Source organism: Hypanus sabinus, unplaced genomic scaffold (genome assembly GCF_030144855.1).
Source record: "Hypanus sabinus isolate sHypSab1 unplaced genomic scaffold, sHypSab1.hap1 scaffold_1970, whole genome shotgun sequence".
Classification (NCBI taxonomy): Eukaryota; Metazoa; Chordata; class Chondrichthyes; order Myliobatiformes; family Dasyatidae; genus Hypanus; species Hypanus sabinus.
The window spans coordinates 20550-45181 of NW_026780068.1; the positions used below are offsets into that span (position 1 = coordinate 20550).

The 24632-nt window shown below is 51.8% G+C and overlaps 1 protein-coding gene across 1 annotated transcript in view; it reads right to left on the reverse strand.

The window, feature by feature from the left end:
• Positions 1-24372, reverse strand: part of LOC132387549 (protein unc-93 homolog B1-like) — a gene marked incomplete at its 3' end in the record, with an annotated part of 43741 nt that extends 19369 nt beyond the window's left edge. Inside the window, exon 1 of the mRNA XM_059959926.1 lies at positions 24275-24372. Coding sequence (XP_059815909.1) covers positions 24275-24368 — 94 coding nt within the window. The remainder of the gene's footprint in view (positions 1-24274) is intronic.
• Between the last annotated feature and the right edge of the window lie 260 nt (positions 24373-24632).

The window sequence follows — 24632 nt, forward strand, 5'->3', positions numbered from 1 at the left end:
ATGTGGAGAGGATGTTTCCTATAGTGGGGGAGTCTAGGACCAGAGGACACAGATAGAGTGGATGTGGAGAGGATGTTTCCTATAGTGGGGGAGTCTAGGACCAGAGGACACAGATAGAGTGGATGTGGAGAGGATGTTTCCTGTAGTGAGGGAGTCTAGGACCAGAGGACACAGATAGAGTGGATGTGGAGAGGATGATTCCTATAGTGGGGGAGTCTAGGACCAGAGGTCACAGATAGAGTGGATGTGGAGAGGATGTTTCCTGTAGTGAGGGAGTCTAGGACCAGAGGACACAGATAGAGTGCATTTGGAGAGGATGTTTCCTGTAGTGGGGGAGTCTAGGACCAGAGGACACAGATAGAGTGGATGAGGAGAGGATGTTTCTTATAGTGGGGGAGTCTAGGACCAGAGGACACAGATAGAGTGGATGTGGAGAGGATGTTTCCTATAGTGGGGGAGTCTAGGACTGGAGGACACAGAGTGGATGTGGAGAGGATGTTTCCTATAGTGGGGGAGTCTAGGACCAGAGGACACAGATAGAGTGCATGTGGAGAGGATGTTTCCTATAGAGGGGGAGTCTAGGACCAGAGGACACAGATAGAGTGCATGTGGAGAGGATGTTTCCTGTGGTGGGGGAGTCTAGGACCAGAGGACACAGATAGAGTGGATGTGGAGAGGATGTTTCCTGTGGTGGGGGAGTCTAGGACCAGAGGACACAGATAGAGTGGATGTGGAGAGGATGTTTCCTGTAGTGGGGGAGTCTAGGACCAGAGGACACAGATAGAGTGGATGTGGAGAGGATGTTTCCTGTGGTGGGGGAGTCTAGGACCAGAGGACACAGATAGAGTGGATGTGGAGAGGATGTTTCCTGTGGTGGGGGAGTCTAGGACCAGAGGACACAGATAGAGTGGATGTGGAGAGGATGTTTCCTGTGGTGGGGGAGTCTAGGACCAGAGGACACAGATAGAGTGTATGTGGAGAGGATGTTTCCTGTGGTGGGGGAGTCTAGGACCAGAGGACACAGATAGAGTGGATGTGGAGAGGATGTTTCCTGTAGTGGGGGAGTCTAGGACCAGAGGACACAGATAGAGTGGATGTGGAGAGGATGTTTCCTATAGTGGGGGAGTCTAGGACCAGAGGACACAGATAGAGTGGATGTGGAGAGGATGTTTCCTATGGTGGGGGAGTCTAGGACCAGAGGACACAGATAGAGTGGATGTGGAGAGGATGTTTCCTGTAGTGGGGAAGTCTAGGACCAGAGGACACAGATAGAGTGGATGTGGAGAGGATGTTTCCTGTAGTGAGGGAGTCGAGGACCAGAGGACACAGATAGAGTGGATGTGGAGAGGATGTTTCCTGTAGTGGGGGAGTCTAGGACCAGAGGACACAGATAGAGTGGATGTGGAGAGGATGTCTCCTGTAGTGGGGGAGTCTAGGACCAGAGGACACAGATAGAGTGGATGTGGAGAGGATGTTTCCTGTGGTGGGGGAGTCTAGGACCAGAGGACACAGATAGAGTGGATGTGGAGAGGATGTTTCCTATGGTGGGGGAGTCTAGGACCGGAGGACACAGACAGAGTGGATGTGGAGAGGAAGTTTCCTATAGTGGGGGAGTCTAGGACCGGAGGACACAGACAGAGTGCATGTGGAGAGGATGTTTCCTGTAGTGGGGGAGTCTAGGATCAGAGGACAGAGATAGAGTGGATGTGGAGAGGATGTTTCCTATAGTGGGGGAGTCTAGGACCAGAGGACACAGATAGAGTGGATGTGGAGAGGATGTTTCCTATAGTGGGGGAGTCTAGGACCAGAGGACACAGATAGAGTGCATGTGGAGAGGATGTTTCCTATAGTGAGGGACTCTAGGACCAGAGGACACAGATAGAGTGGATGTGGAGAGGATGTTTCCTGTAGTGAGGGAGTCTAGGACCAGAGGACACAGATAGAGTGGATGTGGAGAGGATGATTCCTATAGTGGGGGAGTCTAGGACCAGAGGTCACAGATAGAGTGGATGTGGAGAGGATGTTTCCTGTAGTGGGGGAGTCTAGGACCAGAGGACACAGATAGAGTGGATGAGGAGAGAATGTTTCTTATAGTGGGGGAGTCTAGGACCAGAGGACACAGATAGAGTGGATGTGGAGAGGATGTTTCCTATAGTGGGGGAGTCTAGGACCAGAGGACACAGATAGAGTGCATGTGGAGAGGATGTTTCCTATAGAGGGGGAGTCTAGGACCAGAGGACACAGATAGAGTGGATGTGGAGAGGATGTTTCCTGTGGTGGGGGAGTCTAGGACCAGAGGACACAGATAGAGTGGATGTGGAGAGGATGTTTCCTGTGGTGGGGGAGTCTAGGACCAGAGGACACAGATAGAGTGTATGTGGAGAGGATGTTTCCTGTAGTGGAGGAGTCTAGAACCAGAGGACACAGATAGAGTGGATGTGGAGAGGATGTTTCCTGCAGTGGGGGAGTCTAGGACCAGAGGACACAGATAGAGTGGATGTGGAGAGGATGTTTCCTGTAGTGGGGGAGTCTAGGACCAGAGGACACAGATAGAGTGGATGTGGAGAGGATGTTTCCTGTGGTGGGGGAGTCTAGGACCAGAGGACACAGATAGAGTGGATGTGGAGAGGATGTTTCCTGTGGTGGGGGAGTCTAGGACCAGAGGACACAGATAGAGTGGATGTGGAGAGGATGTTTCCTGTGGTGGGGGAGTCTAGGACCAGAGGACACAGATAGAGTGGATGTGGAGAGGATGTTTCCTGTAGTGGGGGAGTCTAGGACCAGAGGACACAGATAGAGTGGATGTGGAGAGGATGTTTCCTATAGTGGGGGAGTCTAGGACCAGAGGACACAGATAGAGTGGATGTGGAGAGGATGTTTCCTGTAGTGGAGGAGTCTAGAACCAGAGGACACAGATAGAGTGGATGTGGAGAGGATGTTTCCTGCAGTGGGGGAGTCTAGGACCAGAGGACACAGATAGAGTGGATGTGGAGAGGATGTTTCCTGTAGTGGGGGAGTCTAGGACCAGAGGACACAGATAGAGTGGATGTGGAGAGGATGTTTCCTGTGGTGGGGGAGTCTAGGACCAGAGGACACAGATAGAGTGGATGTGGAGAGGATGTTTCCTGTGGTGGGGGAGTCTAGGACCAGAGGACACAGATAGAGTGGATGTGGAGAGGATGTTTCCTGTGGTGGGGGAGTCTAGGACCAGAGGACACAGATAGAGTGGATGTGGAGAGGATGTTTCCTGTAGTGGGGGAGTCTAGGACCAGAGGACACAGATAGAGTTGATGTGGAGAGGATGTTTCCTATAGTGGGGGAGTCTAGGACCAGAGGACACAGATAGAGTGGATGTGGAGAGGATGTTTCCTATGGTGGGGGAGTCTAGGACCAGAGGACACAGATAGAGTGGATGTGGAGAGGATGTTTCCTATAGTGGGGGAGGCTAGGACCAGAGGACACAGATAGAGTGGATGTGGAGAGGATGTTTCCTGTGGTGGGGGAGTCTAGGACCAGAGGACACAGATAGAGTGGATGTGAAGAGGATGTTTCCTGTAGTGGGGGAGTCTAGGACCAGAGGACACAGATAGAGTGGATGTGGAGAGGATGTTTCCTATAGTGGGGGAGTCTAGGACCAGAGGACACAGATAGAGTGGATGTGGAGAGGATGTTTCCTATGGTGGGGGAGTCTAGGACCAGAGGACACAGATAGAGTGGATGTGGAGAGGATGTTTCCTATAGTGGGGGAGTCTAGGACCAGAGGACACAGATAGAGTGCATGTGGAGAGGATGTTTCCTATAGTGGGGGAGTCTAGGACCAGAGGACACAGATAGAGTGGATGTGGAGAGGATGTTTCCTGTAGTGAGGGAGTCTAGGACCAGAGGACACAGATAGAGTGGATGTGGAGAGGATGATTCCTATAGTGGGGGAGTCTAGGACCAGAGGTCACAGATAGAGTGGATGTGGAGAGGATGTTTCCTGTAGTGAGGGAGTCTAGGACCAGAGGACACAGATAGAGTGCATTTGGAGAGGATGTTTCCTGTAGTGGGGGAGTCTAGGACCAGAGGACACAGATAGAGTGGATGAGGAGAGGATGTTTCTTATAGTGGGGGAGTCTAGGACCAGAGGACACAGATAGAGTGGATGTGGAGAGGATGTTTCCTATAGTGGGGGAGTCTAGGACTGGAGGACACAGAGTGGATGTGGAGAGGATGTTTCCTATAGTGGGGGAGTCTAGGACCAGAGGACACAGATAGAGTGCATGTGGAGAGGATGTTTCCTATAGAGGGGGAGTCTAGGACCAGAGGACACAGATAGAGTGCATGTGGAGAGGATGTTTCCTGTGGTGGGGGAGTCTAGGACCAGAGGACACAGATAGAGTGGATGTGGAGAGGATGTTTCCTGTGGTGGGGGAGTCTAGGACCAGAGGACACAGATAGAGTGGATGTGGAGAGGATGTTTCCTGTAGTGGGGGAGTCTAGGACCAGAGGACACAGATAGAGTGGATGTGGAGAGGATGTTTCCTGTGGTGGGGGAGTCTAGGACCAGAGGACACAGATAGAGTGGATGTGGAGAGGATGTTTCCTGTGGTGGGGGAGTCTAGGACCAGAGGACACAGATAGAGTGGATGTGGAGAGGATGTTTCCTGTGGTGGGGGAGTCTAGGACCAGAGGACACAGATAGAGTGTATGTGGAGAGGATGTTTCCTGTGGTGGGGGAGTCTAGGACCAGAGGACACAGATAGAGTGGATGTGGAGAGGATGTTTCCTGTAGTGGGGGAGTCTAGGACCAGAGGACACAGATAGAGTGGATGTGGAGAGGATGTTTCCTATAGTGGGGGAGTCTAGGACCAGAGGACACAGATAGAGTGGATGTGGAGAGGATGTTTCCTATGGTGGGGGAGTCTAGGACCAGAGGACACAGATAGAGTGGATGTGGAGAGGATGTTTCCTGTAGTGGGGGAGTCTAGGACCAGAGGACACAGATAGAGTGGATGTGGAGAGGATGTTTCCTGTAGTGAGGGAGTCGAGGACCAGAGGACACAGATAGAGTGGATGTGGAGAGGATGTTTCCTGTAGTGGGGGAGTCTAGGACCAGAGGACACAGATAGAGTGGATGTGGAGAGGATGTCTCCTGTAGTGGGGGAGTCTAGGACCAGAGGACACAGATAGAGTGGATGTGGAGAGGATGTTTCCTGTGGTGGGGGAGTCTAGGACCAGAGGACACAGATAGAGTGGATGTGGAGAGGATGTTTCCTATGGTGGGGGAGTCTAGGACCGGAGGACACAGACAGAGTGGATGTGGAGAGGAAGTTTCCTATAGTGGGGGAGTCTAGGACCGGAGGACACAGACAGAGTGCATGTGGAGAGGATGTTTCCTGTAGTGGGGGAGTCTAGGATCAGAGGACAGAGATAGAGTGGATGTGGAGAGGATGTTTCCTATAGTGGGGGAGTCTAGGACCAGAGGACACAGATAGAGTGGATGTGGAGAGGATGTTTCCTATAGTGGGGGAGTCTAGGACCAGAGGACACAGATAGAGTGCATGTGGAGAGGATGTTTCCTATAGTGAGGGACTCTAGGACCAGAGGACACAGATAGAGTGGATGTGGAGAGGATGTTTCCTGTAGTGAGGGAGTCTAGGACCAGAGGACACAGATAGAGTGGATGTGGAGAGGATGATTCCTATAGTGGGGGAGTCTAGGACCAGAGGTCACAGATAGAGTGGATGTGGAGAGGATGTTTCCTGTAGTGGGGGGAGTCTAGGACCAGAGGACACAGATAGAGTGCATTTGGAGAGGATGTTTCCTGTAGTGGGGGAGTCTAGGACCAGAGGACACAGATAGAGTGGATGAGGAGAGAATGTTTCTTATAGTGGGGGAGTCTAGGACCAGAGGACACAGATAGAGTGGATGTGGAGAGGATGTTTCCTATAGTGGGGGAGTCTAGGACCAGAGGACACAGATAGAGTGCATGTGGAGAGGATGTTTCCTATAGAGGGGGAGTCTAGGACCAGAGGACACAGATAGAGTGGATGTGGAGAGGATGTTTCCTGTGGTGGGGGAGTCTAGGACCAGAGGACACAGATAGAGTGGATGTGGAGAGGATGTTTCCTGTGGTGGGGGAGTCTAGGACCAGAGGACACAGATAGAGTGTATGTGGAGAGGATGTTTCCTGTAGTGGAGGAGTCTAGAACCAGAGGACACAGATAGAGTGGATGTGGAGAGGATGTTTCCTGCAGTGGGGGAGTCTAGGACCAGAGGACACAGATAGAGTGGATGTGGAGAGGATGTTTCCTGTAGTGGGGGAGTCTAGGACCAGAGGACACAGATAGAGTGGATGTGGAGAGGATGTTTCCTGTGGTGGGGGAGTCTAGGACCAGAGGACACAGATAGAGTGGATGTGGAGAGGATGTTTCCTGTGGTGGGGGAGTCTAGGACCAGAGGACACAGATAGAGTGGATGTGGAGAGGATGTTTCCTGTGGTGGGGGAGTCTAGGACCAGAGGACACAGATAGAGTGGATGTGGAGAGGATGTTTCCTGTAGTGGGGGAGTCTAGGACCAGAGGACACAGATAGAGTGGATGTGGAGAGGATGTTTCCTATAGTGGGGGAGTCTAGGACCAGAGGACACAGATAGAGTGGATGTGGAGAGGATGTTTCCTGTAGTGGAGGAGTCTAGAACCAGAGGACACAGATAGAGTGGATGTGGAGAGGATGTTTCCTGCAGTGGGGGAGTCTAGGACCAGAGGACACAGATAGAGTGGATGTGGAGAGGATGTTTCCTGTAGTGGGGGAGTCTAGGACCAGAGGACACAGATAGAGTGGATGTGGAGAGGATGTTTCCTGTGGTGGGGGAGTCTAGGACCAGAGGACACAGATAGAGTGGATGTGGAGAGGATGTTTCCTGTGGTGGGGGAGTCTAGGACCAGAGGGACACAGATAGAGTGGATGTGAAGAGGATGTTTCCTGTAGTGGGGGAGTCTAGGACCAGAGGACACAGATAGAGTGGATGTGGAGAGGATGTTTCCTATAGTGGGGGAGTCTAGGACCAGAGGACACAGATAGAGTGGATGTGGAGAGGATGTTTCCTATGGTGGGGGAGTCTAGGACCAGAGGACACAGATAGAGTGGATGTGGAGAGGATGTTTCCTATAGTGGGGGAGTCTAGGACCAGAGGGACACAGATAGAGTGCATGTGGAGAGGATGTTTCCTATAGTGGGGGGAGTCTAGGACCAGAGGACACAGATAGAGTGGATGTGGAGAGGATGTTTCCTGTAGTGAGGGAGTCTAGGACCAGAGGACACAGATAGAGTGGATGTGGAGAGGATGATTCCTATAGTGGGGGAGTCTAGGACCAGAGGTCACAGATAGAGTGGATGTGGAGAGGATGTTTCCTGTAGTGAGGGAGTCTAGGACCAGAGGACACAGATAGAGTGCATTTGGAGAGGATGTTTCCCTGTAGTGGGGGAGTCTAGGACCAGAGGACACAGATAGAGTGGATGAGGAGAGGATGTTTCTTATAGTGGGGGAGTCTAGGACCAGAGGACACAGATAGAGTGGATGTGGAGAGGATGTTTCCTATAGTGGGGGAGTCTAGGACTGGAGGACACAGAGTGGATGTGGAGAGGATGTTTCCTATAGTGGGGGAGTCTAGGACCAGAGGACACAGATAGAGTGCATGTGGAGAGGATGTTTCCTATAGAGGGGGAGTCTAGGACCAGAGGACACAGATAGAGTGCATGTGGAGAGGATGTTTCCTGTGGTGGGGGAGTCTAGGACCAGAGGACACAGATAGAGTGGATGTGGAGAGGATGTTTCCTGTGGTGGGGGAGTCCTAGGACCAGAGGACACAGATAGAGTGGATGTGGAGAGGATGTTTCCTGTAGTGGGGGAGTCTAGGACCCAGAGGACACAGATAGAGTGGATGTGGAGAGGATGTTTCCTGTGGTGGGGGAGTCTAGGACCAGAGGACACAGATAGAGTGGATGTGGAGAGGATGTTTCCTGTGGTGGGGGAGTCTAGGACCAGAGGACACAGATAGAGTGGATGTGGAGAGGATGTTTCCTGTGTGGGGGGGAGTCTAGGACAGAGGACACAGATAGAGTGTATGTGGAGAGGATGTTTCCCTGTGGTGGGGGAGTTAGGACCAGAGGACACAGATAGAGTGGATGTGGAGAGGATGTTTCCTGTAGTGGGGGAAGTCTAGGACCAGAGGACACAGATAGAGTGATGTGGAGAGGATGTTTCCTATAGTGGGGGAGTCTAGGACCAGAGGACACAGATAGAGTGGATGTGGAGAGGTTGTTTCCCTATGGTGGGGGAGTCTAGGGACCCAGAGGACACAGATAGAGTGGATGTGGAGAGGATGTTTCCTGTAGTGGGGGAGTCTAGGACCAGAGGACACAGATAGAGTGGATGTGGAGAGGATGTTTCCTGTAGTGAGGGAGTCGAGGACCAGAGGACACAGATAGAGTGGATGTGGAGAGGATGTTTCCTGTAGTGGGGGAGTCTAGGACCCAGAGGACACAGATAGAGTGGATGTGGAGAGGATGTCTCCTGTAGTGGGGGAGTCTAGGACCAGAGGACACAGATAGAGTGGATGTGGAGAGGATGTTTCCTGTGGTGGGGGAGTCTAGGACCAGAGGACACAGATAGAGTGGATGTGGAGAGGATGTTTCCTATGGTGGGGGAGTCTAGGACCGGAGGACACAGACAGAGTGGATGTGGAGAGGAAGTTTCCTATAGTGGGGGAGTCTAGGACCGGAGGACACAGACAGAGTGCATGTGGAGAGGATGTTTCCTGTAGTGGGGGAGTCTAGGATCAGAGGACAGAGATAGAGTGGATGTGGAGAGGATGTTTCCTATAGTGGGGGAGTCTAGGACCAGAGGACACAGATAGAGTGGATGTGGAGAGGATGTTTCCTATAGTGGGGGAGTCTAGGACCAGAGGACACAGATAGAGTGCATGTGGAGAGGATGTTTCCTATAGTGAGGGACTCTAGGACCAGAGGACACAGATAGAGTGGATGTGGAGAGGATGTTTCCTGTAGTGAGGGAGTCTAGGACCAGAGGACACAGATAGAGTGGATGTGGAGAGGATGATTCCTATAGTGGGGGAGTCTAGGACCAGAGGTCACAGATAGAGTGGATGTGGAGAGGATGTTTCCTGTAGTGGGGGGAGTCTAGGACCAGAGGACACAGATAGAGTGCATTTGGAGAGGATGTTTCCTGTAGTGGGGGAGTCTAGGACCAGAGGACACAGATAGAGTGGATGAGGAGAGAATGTTTCTTATAGTGGGGGAGTCTAGGACCAGAGGACACAGATAGAGTGGATGTGGAGAGGATGTTTCCTATAGTGGGGGAGTCTAGGACCAGAGGACACAGATAGAGTGCATGTGGAGAGGATGTTTCCTATAGAGGGGGAGTCTAGGACCAGAGGACACAGATAGAGTGGATGTGGAGAGGATGTTTCCTGTGGTGGGGGAGTCTAGGACCAGAGGACACAGATAGAGTGGATGTGGAGAGGATGTTTCCTGTGGTGGGGGAGTCTAGGACCAGAGGACACAGATAGAGTGTATGTGGAGAGGATGTTTCCTGTAGTGGAGGAGTCTAGAACCAGAGGACACAGATAGAGTGGATGTGGAGAGGATGTTTCCTGCAGTGGGGGAGTCTAGGACCAGAGGACACAGATAGAGTGGATGTGGAGAGGATGTTTCCTGTAGTGGGGGAGTCTAGGACCAGAGGACACAGATAGAGTGGATGTGGAGAGGATGTTTCCTGTGGTGGGGGAGTCTAGGACCAGAGGACACAGATAGAGTGGATGTGGAGAGGATGTTTCCTGTGGTGGGGGAGTCTAGGACCAGAGGACACAGATAGAGTGGATGTGGAGAGGATGTTTCCTGTGGTGGGGGAGTCTAGGACCAGAGGACACAGATAGAGTGGATGTGGAGAGGATGTTTCCTGTAGTGGGGGAGTCTAGGACCAGAGGACACAGATAGAGTGGATGTGGAGAGGATGTTTCCTATAGTGGGGGAGTCTAGGACCAGAGGACACAGATAGAGTGGATGTGGAGAGGATGTTTCCTGTAGTGGAGGAGTCTAGAACCAGAGGACACAGATAGAGTGGATGTGGAGAGGATGTTTCCTGCAGTGGGGGAGTCTAGGACCAGAGGACACAGATAGAGTGGATGTGGAGAGGATGTTTCCTGTAGTGGGGGAGTCTAGGACCAGAGGACACAGATAGAGTGGATGTGGAGAGGATGTTTCCTGTGGTGGGGGAGTCTAGGACCAGAGGACACAGATAGAGTGGATGTGGAGAGGATGTTTCCTGTGGTGGGGGAGTCTAGGACCAGAGGACACAGATAGAGTGGATGTGGAGAGGATGTTTCCTGTGGTGGGGGAGTCTAGGACCAGAGGACACAGATAGAGTGGATGTGGAGAGGATGTTTCCTGTAGTGGGGGAGTCTAGGACCAGAGGACACAGATAGAGTTGATGTGGAGAGGATGTTTCCTATAGTGGGGGAGTCTAGGACCAGAGGACACAGATAGAGTGGATGTGGAGAGGATGTTTCCTATGGTGGGGGAGTCTAGGACCAGAGGACACAGATAGAGTGGATGTGGAGAGGATGTTTCCTATAGTGGGGGAGGCTAGGACCAGAGGACACAGATAGAGTGGATGTGGAGAGGATGTTTCCTGTGGTGGGGGAGTCTAGGACCAGAGGACACAGATAGAGTGGATGTGAAGAGGATGTTTCCTGTAGTGGGGGAGTCTAGGACCAGAGGACACAGATAGAGTGGATGTGGAGAGGATGTTTCCTATAGTGGGGGAGTCTAGGACCAGAGGACACAGATAGAGTGGATGTGGAGAGGATGTTTACTATGGTGGGGGAGTCTAGGACCAGAGGACACAGATAGAGTGGATGTGGAGAGGATGTTTCCTATAGTGGGGGAGTCTAGGACCAGAGGACACAGATAGAGTGCATGTGGAGAGGATGTTTCCTATAGTGGGGGAGTCTAGGACCAGAGGACACAGATAGAGTGGATGTGGAGAGGATGTTTCCTGTAGTGAGGGAGTCTAGGACCAGAGGACACAGATAGAGTGGATGTGGAGAGGATGATTCCTATAGTGGGGGAGTCTAGGACCAGAGGTCACAGATAGAGTGGATGTGGAGAGGATGTTTCCTGTAGTGAGGGAGTCTAGGACCAGAGGACACAGATAGAGTGCATTTGGAGAGGATGTTTCCTGTAGTGGGGGAGTCTAGGACCAGAGGACACAGATAGAGTGGATGAGGAGAGGATGTTTCTTATAGTGGGGGAGTCTAGGACCAGAGGACACAGATAGAGTGGATGTGGAGAGGATGTTTCCTATAGTGGGGGAGTCTAGGACTGGAGGACACAGAGTGGATGTGGAGAGGATGTTTCCTATAGTGGGGGAGTCTAGGACCAGAGGACACAGATAGAGTGCATGTGGAGAGGATGTTTCCTATAGAGGGGGAGTCTAGGACCAGAGGACACAGATAGAGTGCATGTGGAGAGGATGTTTCCTGTGGTGGGGGAGTCTAGGACCAGAGGACACAGATAGAGTGGATGTGGAGAGGATGTTTCCTGTGGTGGGGGAGTCTAGGACCAGAGGACACAGATAGAGTGTATGTGGAGAGGATGTTTCCTGTAGTGGAGGAGTCTAGAACCAGAGGACACAGATAGAGTGGATGTGGAGAGGATGTTTCCTGTAGTGGGGGAGTCTAGGACCAGAGGACACAGATAGAGTGGATGTGGAGAGGATGTTTCCTGTAGTGGGGGAGTCTAGGACCAGAGGACACAGATAGAGTGGATGTGGAGAGGATGTTTCCTGTAGTGGGGGAGTCTAGGACCAGAGGACACAGATAGAGTGGATGTGGAGAGGATGTTTCCTGTGGTGGGGGAGTCTAGGACCAGAGGACACAGATAGAGTGGATGTGGAGAGGATGTTTCCTGTGGTGGGGGAGTCTAGGACCAGAGGACACAGATAGAGTGGATGTGGAGAGGATGTTTCCTGTGGTGGGGGAGTCTAGGACCAGAGGACACAGATAGAGTGGATGTGGAGAGGATGTTTCCTGTGGTGGGGGAGTCTAGGACCAGAGGACACAGATAGAGTGGATGTGGAGAGGATGTTTCCTGTAGTGGGGGAGTCTAGGACCAGAGGACACAGATAGAGTGGATGTGGAGAGGATGTTTCCTATAGTGGGGGAGTCTAGGACCAGAGGACACAGATAGAGTGGATGTGGAGAGGATGTTTCCTATGGTGGGGGAGTCTAGGACCAGAGGACACAGATAGAGTGGATGTGGAGAGGATGTTTCCTGTAGTGGGGGAGTCTAGGACCAGAGGACACAGATAGAGTGGATGTGGAGAGGATGTTTCCTGTAGTGAGGGAGTCGAGGACCAGAGGACACAGATAGAGTGGATGTGGAGAGGATGTTTCCTGTAGTGGGGGAGTCTAGGACCAGAGGACACAGATAGAGTGGATGTGGAGAGGATGTCTCCTGTAGTGGGGGAGTCTAGGACCAGAGGACACAGATAGAGTGGATGTGGAGAGGATGTTTCCTATGGTGGGGGAGTCTAGGACCAGAGGACACAGATAGAGTGGATGTGGAGAGGATGTTTCCTATGGTGGGGGAGTCTAGGACCGGAGGACACAGACAGAGTGGATGTGGAGAGGAAGTTTCCTATAGTGGGGGAGTCTAGGACCGGAGGACACAGACAGAGTGCATGTGGAGAGGATGTTTCCTGTAGTGGGGGAGTCTAGGATCAGAGGACAGAGATAGAGTGGATGTGGAGAGGATGTTTCCTATAGTGGGGGAGTCTAGGACCAGAGGACACAGATAGAGTGGATGTGGAGAGGATGTTTCCTATAGTGGGGGAGTCTAGGACCAGAGGACACAGATAGAGTGCATGTGGAGAGGATGTTTCCTATAGTGAGGGACTCTAGGACCAGAGGACACAGATAGAGTGGATGTGGAGAGGATGTTTCCTGTAGTGAGGGAGTCTAGGACCAGAGGATACAGATAGAGTGGATGTGGAGAGGATGATTCCTATAGTGGGGGAGTCTAGGACCAGAGGTCACAGATAGAGTGGATGTGGAGAGGATGTTTCCTGTAGTGGGGGGAGTCTAGGACCAGAGGACACAGATAGAGTGCATTTGGAGAGGATGTTTCCTGTAGTGGGGGAGTCTAGGACCAGAGGACACAGATAGAGTGGATGAGGAGAGAATGTTTCTTATAGTGGGGGAGTCTAGGACCAGAGGACACAGATAGAGTGGATGTGGAGAGGATGTTTCCTATAGTGGGGGAGTCTAGGACTGGAGGACACAGAGTGGATGTGGAGAGGATGTTTCCTATAGTGGGGGAGTCTAGGACCAGAGGACACAGATAGAGTGCATGTGGAGAGGATGTTTCCTATAGAGGGGGAGTCTAGGACCAGAGGACACAGATAGAGTGGATGTGGAGAGGATGTTTCCTGTGGTGGGGGAGTCTAGGACCAGAGGACACAGATAGAGTGGATGTGGAGAGGATGTTTCCTGTGGTGGGGGAGTCTAGGACCAGAGGACACAGATAGAGTGTATGTGGAGAGGATGTTTCCTGTAGTGGAGGAGTCTAGAACCAGAGGACACAGATAGAGTGGATGTGGAGAGGATGTTTCCTGCAGTGGGGGAGTCTAGGACCAGAGGACACAGATAGAGTGGATGTGGAGAGGATGTTTCCTGTAGTGGGGGAGTCTAGGACCAGAGGACACAGATAGAGTGGATGTGGAGAGGATGTTTCCTATAGTGGGGGAGTCTAGGACCAGAGGACACAGATAGAGTGCATGTGGAGAGGATGTTTCCTATAGTGGGGGAGTCTAGGACCAGAGGACACAGATAGAGTGCATTTGGAGAGGATGTTTCCTGTAGTGGGGGAGTCTAGGACCAGAGGACACAGATAGAGTGGATGTGGAGAGGATGTTTCCTATAGTGGGGGAGTCTAGGACCAGAGGACACAGATAGAGTGGATGTGGAGAGGATGTTTCCTGTGGTGGGGGAGTCTAGGACCAGAGGACACAGATAGAGTGGATGTGGAGAGGATGTTTCCTATGGTGGGGGAGTCTAGGACCAGAGGACACAGATAGAGTGGATGTGGAGAGGATGTTTCCTGTGGTGGGGGAGTCTAGGACCAGAGGACACAGATAGAGTGGATGTGGAGAGGATGTTTCCTGTAGTGGGGGAGTCTAGGACCAGAGGACACAGATAGAGTGGATGTGGAGAGGATGTTTCCTATGGTGGGGGAGTCTAGGACCAGAGGACACAGATAGAGTGGATGTGGAGAGGATGTTTCCTGTAGTGGGGGAGTCGAGGACCAGAGGACACAGATAGAGTGGATGTGGAGAGGATGTCTCCTGTAGTGGGGGAGTCTAGGACCAGAGGACACAGATAGAGTGGATGTGGAGAGGATGTTTCCTATGGTGGGGGAGTCTAGGACCAGAGGACACAGATAGAGTGGATGTGGAGAGGATGTTTCCTGTGGTGGGGGAGTCTAGGACCGGAGGACACAGACAGAGTGGATGTGGAGAGGATGTTTCCTATAGTGGGGGAGTCTAGGACCGGAGGACACAGACAGAGTGCATGTGGAGAGGATGTTTCCTGTAGTGGGGGAGTCTAGGATCAGAGGACAGAGATAGAGTGGATGTGGAGAGGATGTTTCCTATAGTGGGGGAGTCTAGGACCAGAGGACACAGATAGAGTGGATGTGGAGAGGATGTTTCCTATAGTGGGGGAGTCTAGGACCAGAGGACACAGATAGAGTGCATGTGGAGAGGATGTTTCCTATAGTGGGGGAGTCTAGGACCAGAGGACACAGATAGAGTGGATGTGGAGAGGATGTTTCCTGTAGTGAGGGAGTCTAGGACCAGAGGACACAGATAGAGTGGATGTGGAGAGGATGATTCCTATAGTGGGGGAGTCTAGGACCAGAGGTCACAGATAGAGTGGATGTGGAGAGGATGTTTCCTGTAGTGGGGGGAGTCTAGGACCAGAGGACACAGATAGAGTGCATTTGGAGAGGATGTTTCCTGTAGTGGGGGAGTCTAGGACCAGAGGACACAGATAGAGTGGATGAGGAGAGGATGTTTCTTATAGTGGGGGAGTCTAGGACCAGAGGACACAGATAGAGTGGATGTGGAGAGGATGTTTCCTATAGTGGGGGAGTCTAGGACTGGAGGACACAGAGTGGATGTGGAGAGGATGTTTCCTATAGTGGGGGAGTCTAGGACCAGAGGACACAGACAGAGTGCATGTGGAGAGGATGTTTCCTATAGAGGGGGAGTCTAGGACTGGAGGACACAGAGTGGATGTGGAGAGGATGTTTCCTATAGTGGGGGAGTCTAGGACTGGAGGACACAGAGTGGATGTGGAGAGGATGTTTCCTGTAGTGGGGGAGTCTAGGACCAGAGGACACAGATAGAGTGGATGTGGAGAGGATGTTTCCTGTGGTGGGGGAGTCTAGGACCAGAGGACACAGATAGAGTGTATGTGGAGAGGATGTTTCCTGTAGTGGAGGAGTCTAGAACCAGAGGACACAGATAGAGTGGATGTGGAGAGGATGTTTCCTGTAGTGGGGGAGTCTAGGACCAGAGGACACAGATAGAGTGGATGTGGAGAGGATGTTTCCTGTAGTGGGGGAGTCTAGGACCAGAGGACACAGATAGAGTGGATGTGGAGAGGATGTTTCCTGTAGTGGGGGAGTCTAGGACCAGAGGACACAGATAGAGTGGATGTGGAGAGGATGTTTCCTGTGGTGGGGGAGTCTAGGACCAGAGGACACAGATAGAGTGGATGTGGAGAGGATGTTTCCTGTGGTGGGGGAGTCTAAGACCAGAGGACACAGATAGAGTGGATGTGGAGAGGATGTTTCCTGTGGTGGGGGAGTCTAGGACCAGAGGACACAGATAGAGTGGATGTGGAGAGGATGTTTCCTGTGGTGGGGGAGTCTAGGACCGGAGGACACAGACAGAGTGGATGTGGAGAGGATGTTTCCTATAGTGGGGGAGTCTAGGACCAGAGGACACAGATAGAGTGGATGTGGAGAGGATGTTTCCTATAGTGGGGGAGTCTAGGACCAGAGGACACAGATAGAGTGCATGTGGAGAGGATGTTTCCTGTAGTGGGGGAGTCTAGGACCAGAGGACACAGATAGAGTGCATTTGGAGAGGATGTTTCCTGTAGTGGGGGAGTCTGGGACCAGAGGACACAGATAGAGTGGATGTGGAGAGGATGTTTCCTATAGTGGGGGAGTCTAGGACCAGAGGACACAGATAGAGTGGATGTGGAGAGGATGTTTCCTATAGTGGGGGAGTCTAGGACCAGAGGACACAGATAGAGTGGATGTGGAGAGGATGTTTCCTGTGGTGGGGGAGTCTAGGACCAGAGGACACAGATAGAGTGGATGTGGAGAGGATGTTTCCTATGGTGGGGGAGTCTAGGACCAGAGGACACAGATAGAGTGGATGTGGAGAGGATGTTTCCTGTAGTGGGGGAGTCTAGGACCAGAGGACACAGATAGAGTGGATGTGGAGAGGATGTTTCCTATGGTGGGGGAGTCTAGGACCAGAGGACACAGATAGAGTGGATGTGGAGAGGATGTTTCCTGTAGTGGGGGAGTCTAGGACCAGAGGACACAGATAGAGTGGATGTGGAGAGGATGTTTCCTATAGTGGGGGAGTCTAGGACCAGAGGACACAGATAGAGTGGATGTGGAGAGGATGTTTCCTGTAGTGGGGGAGTCTAGGACCAGAGGACACAGATAGAGTGGATGTGGAGAGGATGTTTCCTGTGGTGGGGGAGTCTAGGACCAGAGGACACAGATAGAGTGGATGTGGAGAGGATGTTTCCTGTGGTGGGGGAGTCTAGGACCAGAGGACACAGATAGATTGGATGTGGAGAGGATGTTTCCTATAGTGGGGGAGTCTAGGACCAGAGGACACAGATAGAGTGGATGTGGAGAGGATGTTTCCTGTAGTGGGGGAGTCTAGGACCAGAGGACACAGATAGAGTGGATGTGGAGAGGATGTTTCCTATAGTGGGGGAGTCTAGGACCAGGGAACACAGATAGAGTGGATGTGGAGAGGATGTTTCCTGTGGTGGCTAGGACCAGAGGACACAGATAGAGTGGATGTGGAGAGGATGTCTCCTGTAGTGGGGGAGTCTAGGACCAGAGGACACAGATAGAGTGGATGTGGAGAGGATGTTTCCTATGGTGGGGGAGTCTAGGACCAGAGGACACAGATAGAGTGGATGTGGAGAGGATGTTTCCTGTGGTGGGGGAGTCTAGGACCGGAGGACACAGACAGAGTGGATGTGGAGAGGATGTTTCCTGTAGTGGGGGAGTCTAGGATCAGAGGACAGAGATAGAGTGGATGTGGAGAGGATGTTTCCTATAGTGGGGGAGTCTAGGACCAGAGGACACAGATAGAGTGGATGTGGAGAGGATGTTTCCTATAGTGGGGGAGTCTAGGACCAGAGGACACAGATGGAGTGCATGTGGAGAGGATGTTTCCTATAGTGGGGGAGTCTAGGACCAGAGGACACAGATAGAGTGCATTTGGAGAGGATGTTTCCTGTAGTGGGGGAGTCTAGGACCAGAGGACACAGATAGAGTGGATGTGGAGAGGATGTTTCCTATAGTGGGGGAGTCTAGGACCAGAGGACACAGATAGAGTGGATGTGGAGAGGATGTTTCCTGTGGTGGGGGAGTCTAGGACCAGAGGACACAGATAGAGTGGATGTGGAGAGGATGTTTCCTATGGTGGGGGAGTCTAGGACCAGAGGACACAGATAGAGTGGATGTGGAGAGGATGTTTCCTGTGGTGGGGGAGTCTAGGACCAGAGGACACAGATAGAGTGGATGTGGAGAGGATGTTTCCTGTAGTGGGGGAGTCTAGGACCAGAGGACACAGATAGAGTGGATGTGGAGAGGATGTTTCCTATGGTGGGGGAGTCTAGGACCAGAGGACACAGATAGAGTGGATGTGGAGAGGATGTTTCCTGTAGTGGGGGAGTCGAGGACCAGAGGACACAGATAGAGTGGATGTGGAGAGGATGTCTCCTGTAGTGGGGGAGTCTAGGACCAGAGGACACAGATAGAGTGGATGTGGAGAGGATGTTTCCTATGGTGGGGGAGTCTAGGACCAGAGGACACAGATAGAGTGGATGTGGAGAGGATGTTTCCTGTGGTGGGGGAGTCTAGGACCGGAGGACACAGACAGAGTGGATGTGGAGAGGATGTTTCCTATAGTGGGGGAGTCTAGGACCGGAGGACACAGACAGAGTGCATGTGGAGAGGATGTTTCCTGTAGTGGGGGAGTCTAGGATCAGAGGACAGAGATAGAGTGGATGTGGAGAGGATGTTTCCTATAGTGGGGGAGTCTAGGACCAGAGGACACAGATAGAGTGGATGTGGAGAGGATGTTTCCTATAGTGGGGGAGTCTAGGACCAGAGGACACAGATAGAGTGCATGTGGAGAGGATGTTTCCTATAGTGGGGGAGTCTAGGACCAGAGGACACAGATAGAGTGGATGTGGAGAGGATGTTTCCTGTAGTGAGGGAGTCTAGGACCAGAGGACACAGATAGAGTGGATGTGGAGAGGATGATTCCTATAGTGGGGGAGTCTAGGACCAGAGGTCACAGATAGAGTGGATGTGGAGAGGATGTTTCCTGTAGTGGGGGGAGTCTAGGACCAGAGGACACAGATAGAGTGCATTTGGAGAGGATGTTTCCTGTAGTGGGGGAGTCTAGGACCAGAGGACACAGATAGAGTGGATGAGGAGAGGATGTTTCTTATAGTGGGGGAGTCTAGGACCAGAGGACACAGATAGAGTGGATGTGGAGAGGATGTTTCCTATAGTGGGGGAGTCTAGGACTGGAGGACACAGAGTGGATGTGGAGAGGATGTTTCCTATAGTGGGGGAGTCTAGGACCAGAGGACACAGACAGAGTGCATGTGGAGAGGATGTTTCCTATAGAGGGGGAGTCTAGGACTGGAGGACACAGAGTGGATGTGGAGAGGATGTTTCCTATAGTGGGGGAGTCTAGGACTGGAGGACACAGAGTGGATGTGGAGAGGATGTTTCCTGTAGTGGGGGAGTCTAGGACCAGAGGACACAGATAGAGTGGATGTGGAGAGGATGTTTCCTGTGGTGGGGGAGTCTAGGACCAGAGGACACAGATAGAGTGTATGTGGAGAGGATGTTTCCTGTAGTGGAGGAGTCTAGAACCAGAGGACACAGATAGAGTGGATGTGGAGAGGATGTTTCCTGTAGTGGGGGAGTCTAGGACCAGAGGACACAGATAGAGTGGATGTGGAGAGGATGTTTCCTGTAGTGGGGGAGTCTAGGACCAGAGGACACAGATAGAGTGGATGTGGAGAGGATGTTTCCTGTAGTGGGGGAGTCTAGGACCAGAGGACACAGATAGAGTGGATGTGGAGAGGATGTTTCCTGTGGTGGGGGAGTCTAGGACCAGAGGACACAGATAGAGTGGATGTGGAGAGGATGTTTCCTGTGGTGGGGGAGTCTAAGACCAGAGGACACAGATAGAGTGGATGTGGAGAGGATGTTTCCTGTGGTGGGGGAGTCTAGGACCAGAGGACACAGATAGAGTGGATGTGGAGAGGATGTTTCCTGTGGTGGGGGAGTCTAGGACCAGAGGACACAGATAGAGTGGATGTGGAGAGGATGTTTCCTGTAGTGGGGGAGTCTAGGACCAGAGGACACAGATAGAGTGGATGTGGAGAGGATGTTTCCTATAGTGGGGGAGTCTAGGACCAGAGGACACAGATAGAGTGGATGTGGAGAGGATGTTTCCTATGGTGGGGGAGTCTAGGACCAGAGGACACAGATAGAGTGGATGTGGAGAGGATGTTTCCTGTAGTGGGGGAGTCTAGGACCAGAGGACACAGATAGAGTGGATGTGGAGAGGATGTTTCCTATAGTTGTGGAGTCTAGGACCAGAGGACACAGATAGAGTGGATGTGGAGAGGATGTTTCCTATAGTGGGGGAGTCTAGGACCAGAGGACACAGATAGAGTGGATGTGGAGAGGATGTTTCCTATGGTGGGGGAGTCTAGGACCAGAGGACACAGCCTCAGAATAGAGAGAGGGGTGTCCTTTTTGAACAGCGAGGAGGGGGAGTTTCTGCAGCCAGTGGGTGGTGAATCTGCTGCCACAGGTGACTGTGGAGGCAAGTCATTGGGTTTTTTAAGGCAGACGTTGATGGTTTTGCTGGCAATAAGAAACTTCAGTCTAATGAAGAACAGGGGATGTGGACAAACCAGTTTTCTCTGTTTCCCCCATTCTGTAGACTCTGAACTATTTCTTGCTCTTGGTTAATCCATTCAGAGCACACGGGACTTCGGGTAATGGCCTGATAAAGATGAGAATGTTCTTGGAGGAGTAGCTATGTATTATGTAACGTGCCTGACTTATCAAAGAAACAATCTGTAATCTGTAAGCCCCACAGCTTCCCAGACTATTCCTCCTCCCACCCTGTCTCCTGCAAAAACGCTACTCCTTTCTCTCAATTCCTCTGCTCTCAGGATGAGGCCTTTCATTCTAGGACAAAGGAGATGTCTTCCTTTTTTAAAGAAAGGGGCTTCCCTTCGTCCACCATCAACTCTGCCCTCCATCGCATCTCCCATATTTCACGCACCTCTGCCCTCACCCCATCCCCCCGCCAGCCCACCAGGGATAGAGTCCCCCTGGTCCTCACCTATTACCCTACCACCCTGCAGATCCAATGTATAATCCTCCGTAACTTCCACCACCTCCTCCGGGATCCCACCACCGACCACATCTTCCAGGCCACAGACCACTCCCACTCCAACATGTCTGTCCGTGGCCTCCTCTACCGTCAAGATGAGGCCACACGCAGGTCGATGGAGCAATACCTGATCTCCCGCCAGCATGAACATTCAACTCACAGACCTCCGTTGATACCCCTGCCCCCCCTTACCCCCATCCCTATCTATAATTTTAGTCTGTTTCTATTTCTCTCTCTTTCCCCCCTCACTATAATCTCTCCCCCCAGCCCCAGCTTTCTTTCTCTTTTATTTCCCATCATTCTCCACCTTCCCCCAGCCCATTTCTCTCCAGCCTGTCACTTCCCGCTCTCTACTTCATCCCTCCCCCGACTTTTTATCCCCCCTCGACCATCCCATGTTACTTCACTCCTGATGAAGGGTTTTGGCCCGAAACATCGTCACTACCTCCTCCCGTAGACGCTGTCTGGCCTGCTGAGTTCTGCCAGCATCTTGTGTTTTTATCTCATCAGACTCTGTCTGGACTGCCTCATTTCACTGGTTTGGGCCAGTCGGGTTGTAAAGACACAAATGCACAAGGCTGGGCTGAAATGCTGTCGCCCTCTGCAATGACCAGTAGGTCCGGTGACTTGGGGTGGAGATCCAATGGTGCAATCGATGAGGAACCGTATATGCGGGGCAATAACTCCAGCAGCCAGAGACCAGCCATCGTGGATAAGGAGCAACCGACGGGCACGTGGAGATTGGGAGCATGGGGAATGCCAGGTCAGCGTAGACTCCTTCCCTGGGTAATACCCTTCCTCTCCATGGAGGGTCAGGTTCGAGAGTGAACCCACGTTAACGGTCAGCAAACAGATTCTCTGTGCCTCGCCGGTCACTATTACAAGGGCTGATTGGTCAAGGGTTAGGGTTAGGGTTAGACTCCTTCCCTGGGTAATACCTTTCATGCAGCGAGGCGGGGAGAGTGTTGGCATGAAATGGCGGGGCAGTCTCAATGGGCCAAATGGCCTCACTCTGCTCCTATATCCGATGGGGTTATGGTTGAACGACCTCCCCCCGCCCCGCCCACCCCCAGTCCCGGTAGCGAGAACCGAGAGGCTTTAGAACTAATTTGCAAGGGGGATGGGACCCGGAGCGACAGAGCAGTGAACGAAGTGCATGGAGTAAAGCCAGATCTGACATACTGAGAGGCTTTGAGGAAAGAGAAGCAGAACAGAGGGTGTAAAGGTAGAAGGGTGAAAGTGTGTGTACTTCAATGCAAGAAGCATCAGGAAGAAAGGTGATGAACTGAGAGCTTGGATACATACACGGAATTATGATGTAGCGGCCATTACAGAGACTTGTCTGGCACCAGGGCAGGAATGGATTCTCAATATTCCTGGATTTCAGTGCTTTAAAAGGGATGGGGGGGGAAGGGGAGGTGGGGTGGCATTACTGGTCAGGGATACGATTACAGCTACAGAAAGGGTGGGTAATGTAGCAGGATCCTCTTTTGAGTCAGTATGGGTGGAAGTCAGGAACAGGAAGGGAGCAGTTACTCTACTGGGGGTATTCAATAGGCCCCCCTGGTAGCAGCAGAGATACCGAGGAGCAGATTGGGAGGCAGATTTTGGAAAGATGCTAAAATAACAGGGTTGTTATCATGGGTGACTTTAACTTCCCTAATATTGATTGGCACTTGATTAGTTCCAAGGGTTTAGATGGGGCAGAGTTTGTTAAGTGTGTCCAGGATGGATTCCTGTCACAGTATGTTGACAGGCTGACTAGGGAAAATGCCATACTAGATCTAGTATTAGGTAATGAACCGGGTCAGGTCACAGATCTGTCAGTGGGTGAGCATCTGGGAGACAGTGATCACCGTTCCCTGACCTTCAGCATTATCATGGAAAAGGATAGAATCAGAGAGGACAGGAAAATTTTTAATTGGGGAAGGGCAGATAATGAGGCTAGAAGGCTAGAACTTGCGGGTGTGAATGTTTTTGCAGGGAAATGTACTATGGACATGTGGTCGATGTTTAACGATCTCTTGCAGGATGTTAGGGATAAATTTGTCCCGGTGAGGAAGATAAAGAATGGTAGGGTGAAGGAACCATGGGTGACAAGTGAGGTGGAAAATCTAGTCAGGTGGAAGAAGGCAGCGTACACGAGGTTTAGGAAGCAAGGATCAGATGGGTCTATTGAGGAATATAGGGTAGCAAGAAAGGGGATTAAGAAGGGGCTGAGGAGAGCAAGAAGGGGGCATGAGAAGGCCTTGGCGAGTAGGGTAAAGGAAAACCCCAAGGCATTCTTCAATTATGTGAAGAACAAAAGGATGACAGGTGTGAAGGTAGGACCGATTAGAGGTGAAGGTGGGAAGATGTGCCTGGAGGCTGTGGAAGTGAGCGAGGTCCTCAATGAATACTTCTCTTCGGTATTCACCACTGAGAGGGAACTTGATGACGGTGAGGACAATATGAGTGAGGTTGATGTTCTGGAGCATGTTGATATTAAAGGAGAGGAGGTGTTGGAGTTGTTAGGACGGATAAGTCCCCGAGGCCTGACAGAATATTCCCCAGGCTGCTCCACGAGGCAAGGGAAGAGATTGCTGAACCTTTGGCTAGGATCCTTATGTTCTCGTTGTCCATGGGAATGGTACGGGAGGATTGGAGGGAGGCGAATGTTGTCCCCTTGTTCAAAAAAGGTAGTAGGGATAGTCCGGGTAATTATAGACCAGTGAGCCTTGCGCCTGTGGTGGGAAAGCTGTTGGAAAAGATTCTTAAAGATAGAATCTATGGGCATTTAGAGAATCATGGTCTGATCAGGGACAGCCAGCACGGCTTTGTGAAAGGCGGATCGTGTCTAACAAGCCTGATAGAGTTCTTTGAGGAGGTGACCAGGCATATAGATGAGGGTAGTGCAGTGGATGTGATCTACATGGATTTTAGAAAGGCATTTGACAAGGTTCCACATGGTAGGCTTATTCAGAAAGTCAGAATGCATGGGGTGGATCAGAATTGGCTTGCCTGCAGAAGGCAGAGGGTCATGGTGGAGGGAGTACATTCAGATTGGAGGGCTGTGACTAGTAGTGTCCCACAAGGATCGGTTCTGGGACCTCTTCTTTTTGTGATTTTTATTAACGACCTGGATGTTGGGGTAGAAGGGTGGGTTGGCAAGTTTGCAGACGACACAAAGGTTGGTGGTGTTGTAGATAGTGTAGAGGATTGTCGACGATTGCAGAGAGACATTGATAGGATGCAGAAGTGGGCTGAGAAGTGGCAGATGGAGTTCAACCCGGAGAAGTGTGAGGTGGTACAGTTCCGAAGGACAAACTCCAAGGCGGAGTACAAAGTAAATGGCAGGATAGTTGGTAGTGTGGAGGAGCAGAGGGATCTGGGGGTACATGTCCACAGGTAGACAGGATAGTTAAGAAAGCCTATGGGGTGCTAGCTTTCTATGTTGGATGTTTAACTCACCACAATGTTTCACGTTGAAGAGGGTGTGATCAGCTACGCAGAGGTAGTTATCCAGGAAGACCGCCGTTGGCACCTCTGCAAAGATGAAGCTCATCTGAAACAGAGAACAGCCACACGGAGTGTGAGAGAGGCACGGAGGAGTGAGAGAGAGGAACGGAGGAGTGAGAGAGAGGAACGGAGGAGTGAGAGAGTGGCACGGAGTGTGAGAGAGAGGCACGGAGTGTGAGGGAGGAACGGAGTGTGAGAGAGAGGAACGGAGTGTGAGAGAGGCACGGAGTGTGAGAGAGGAACGGAGTGTGAGAGAGCGGCACGGAGGAGTGAGAGAGCGGCACGGAGTGTGAGAGAGGCACGGAGTGTG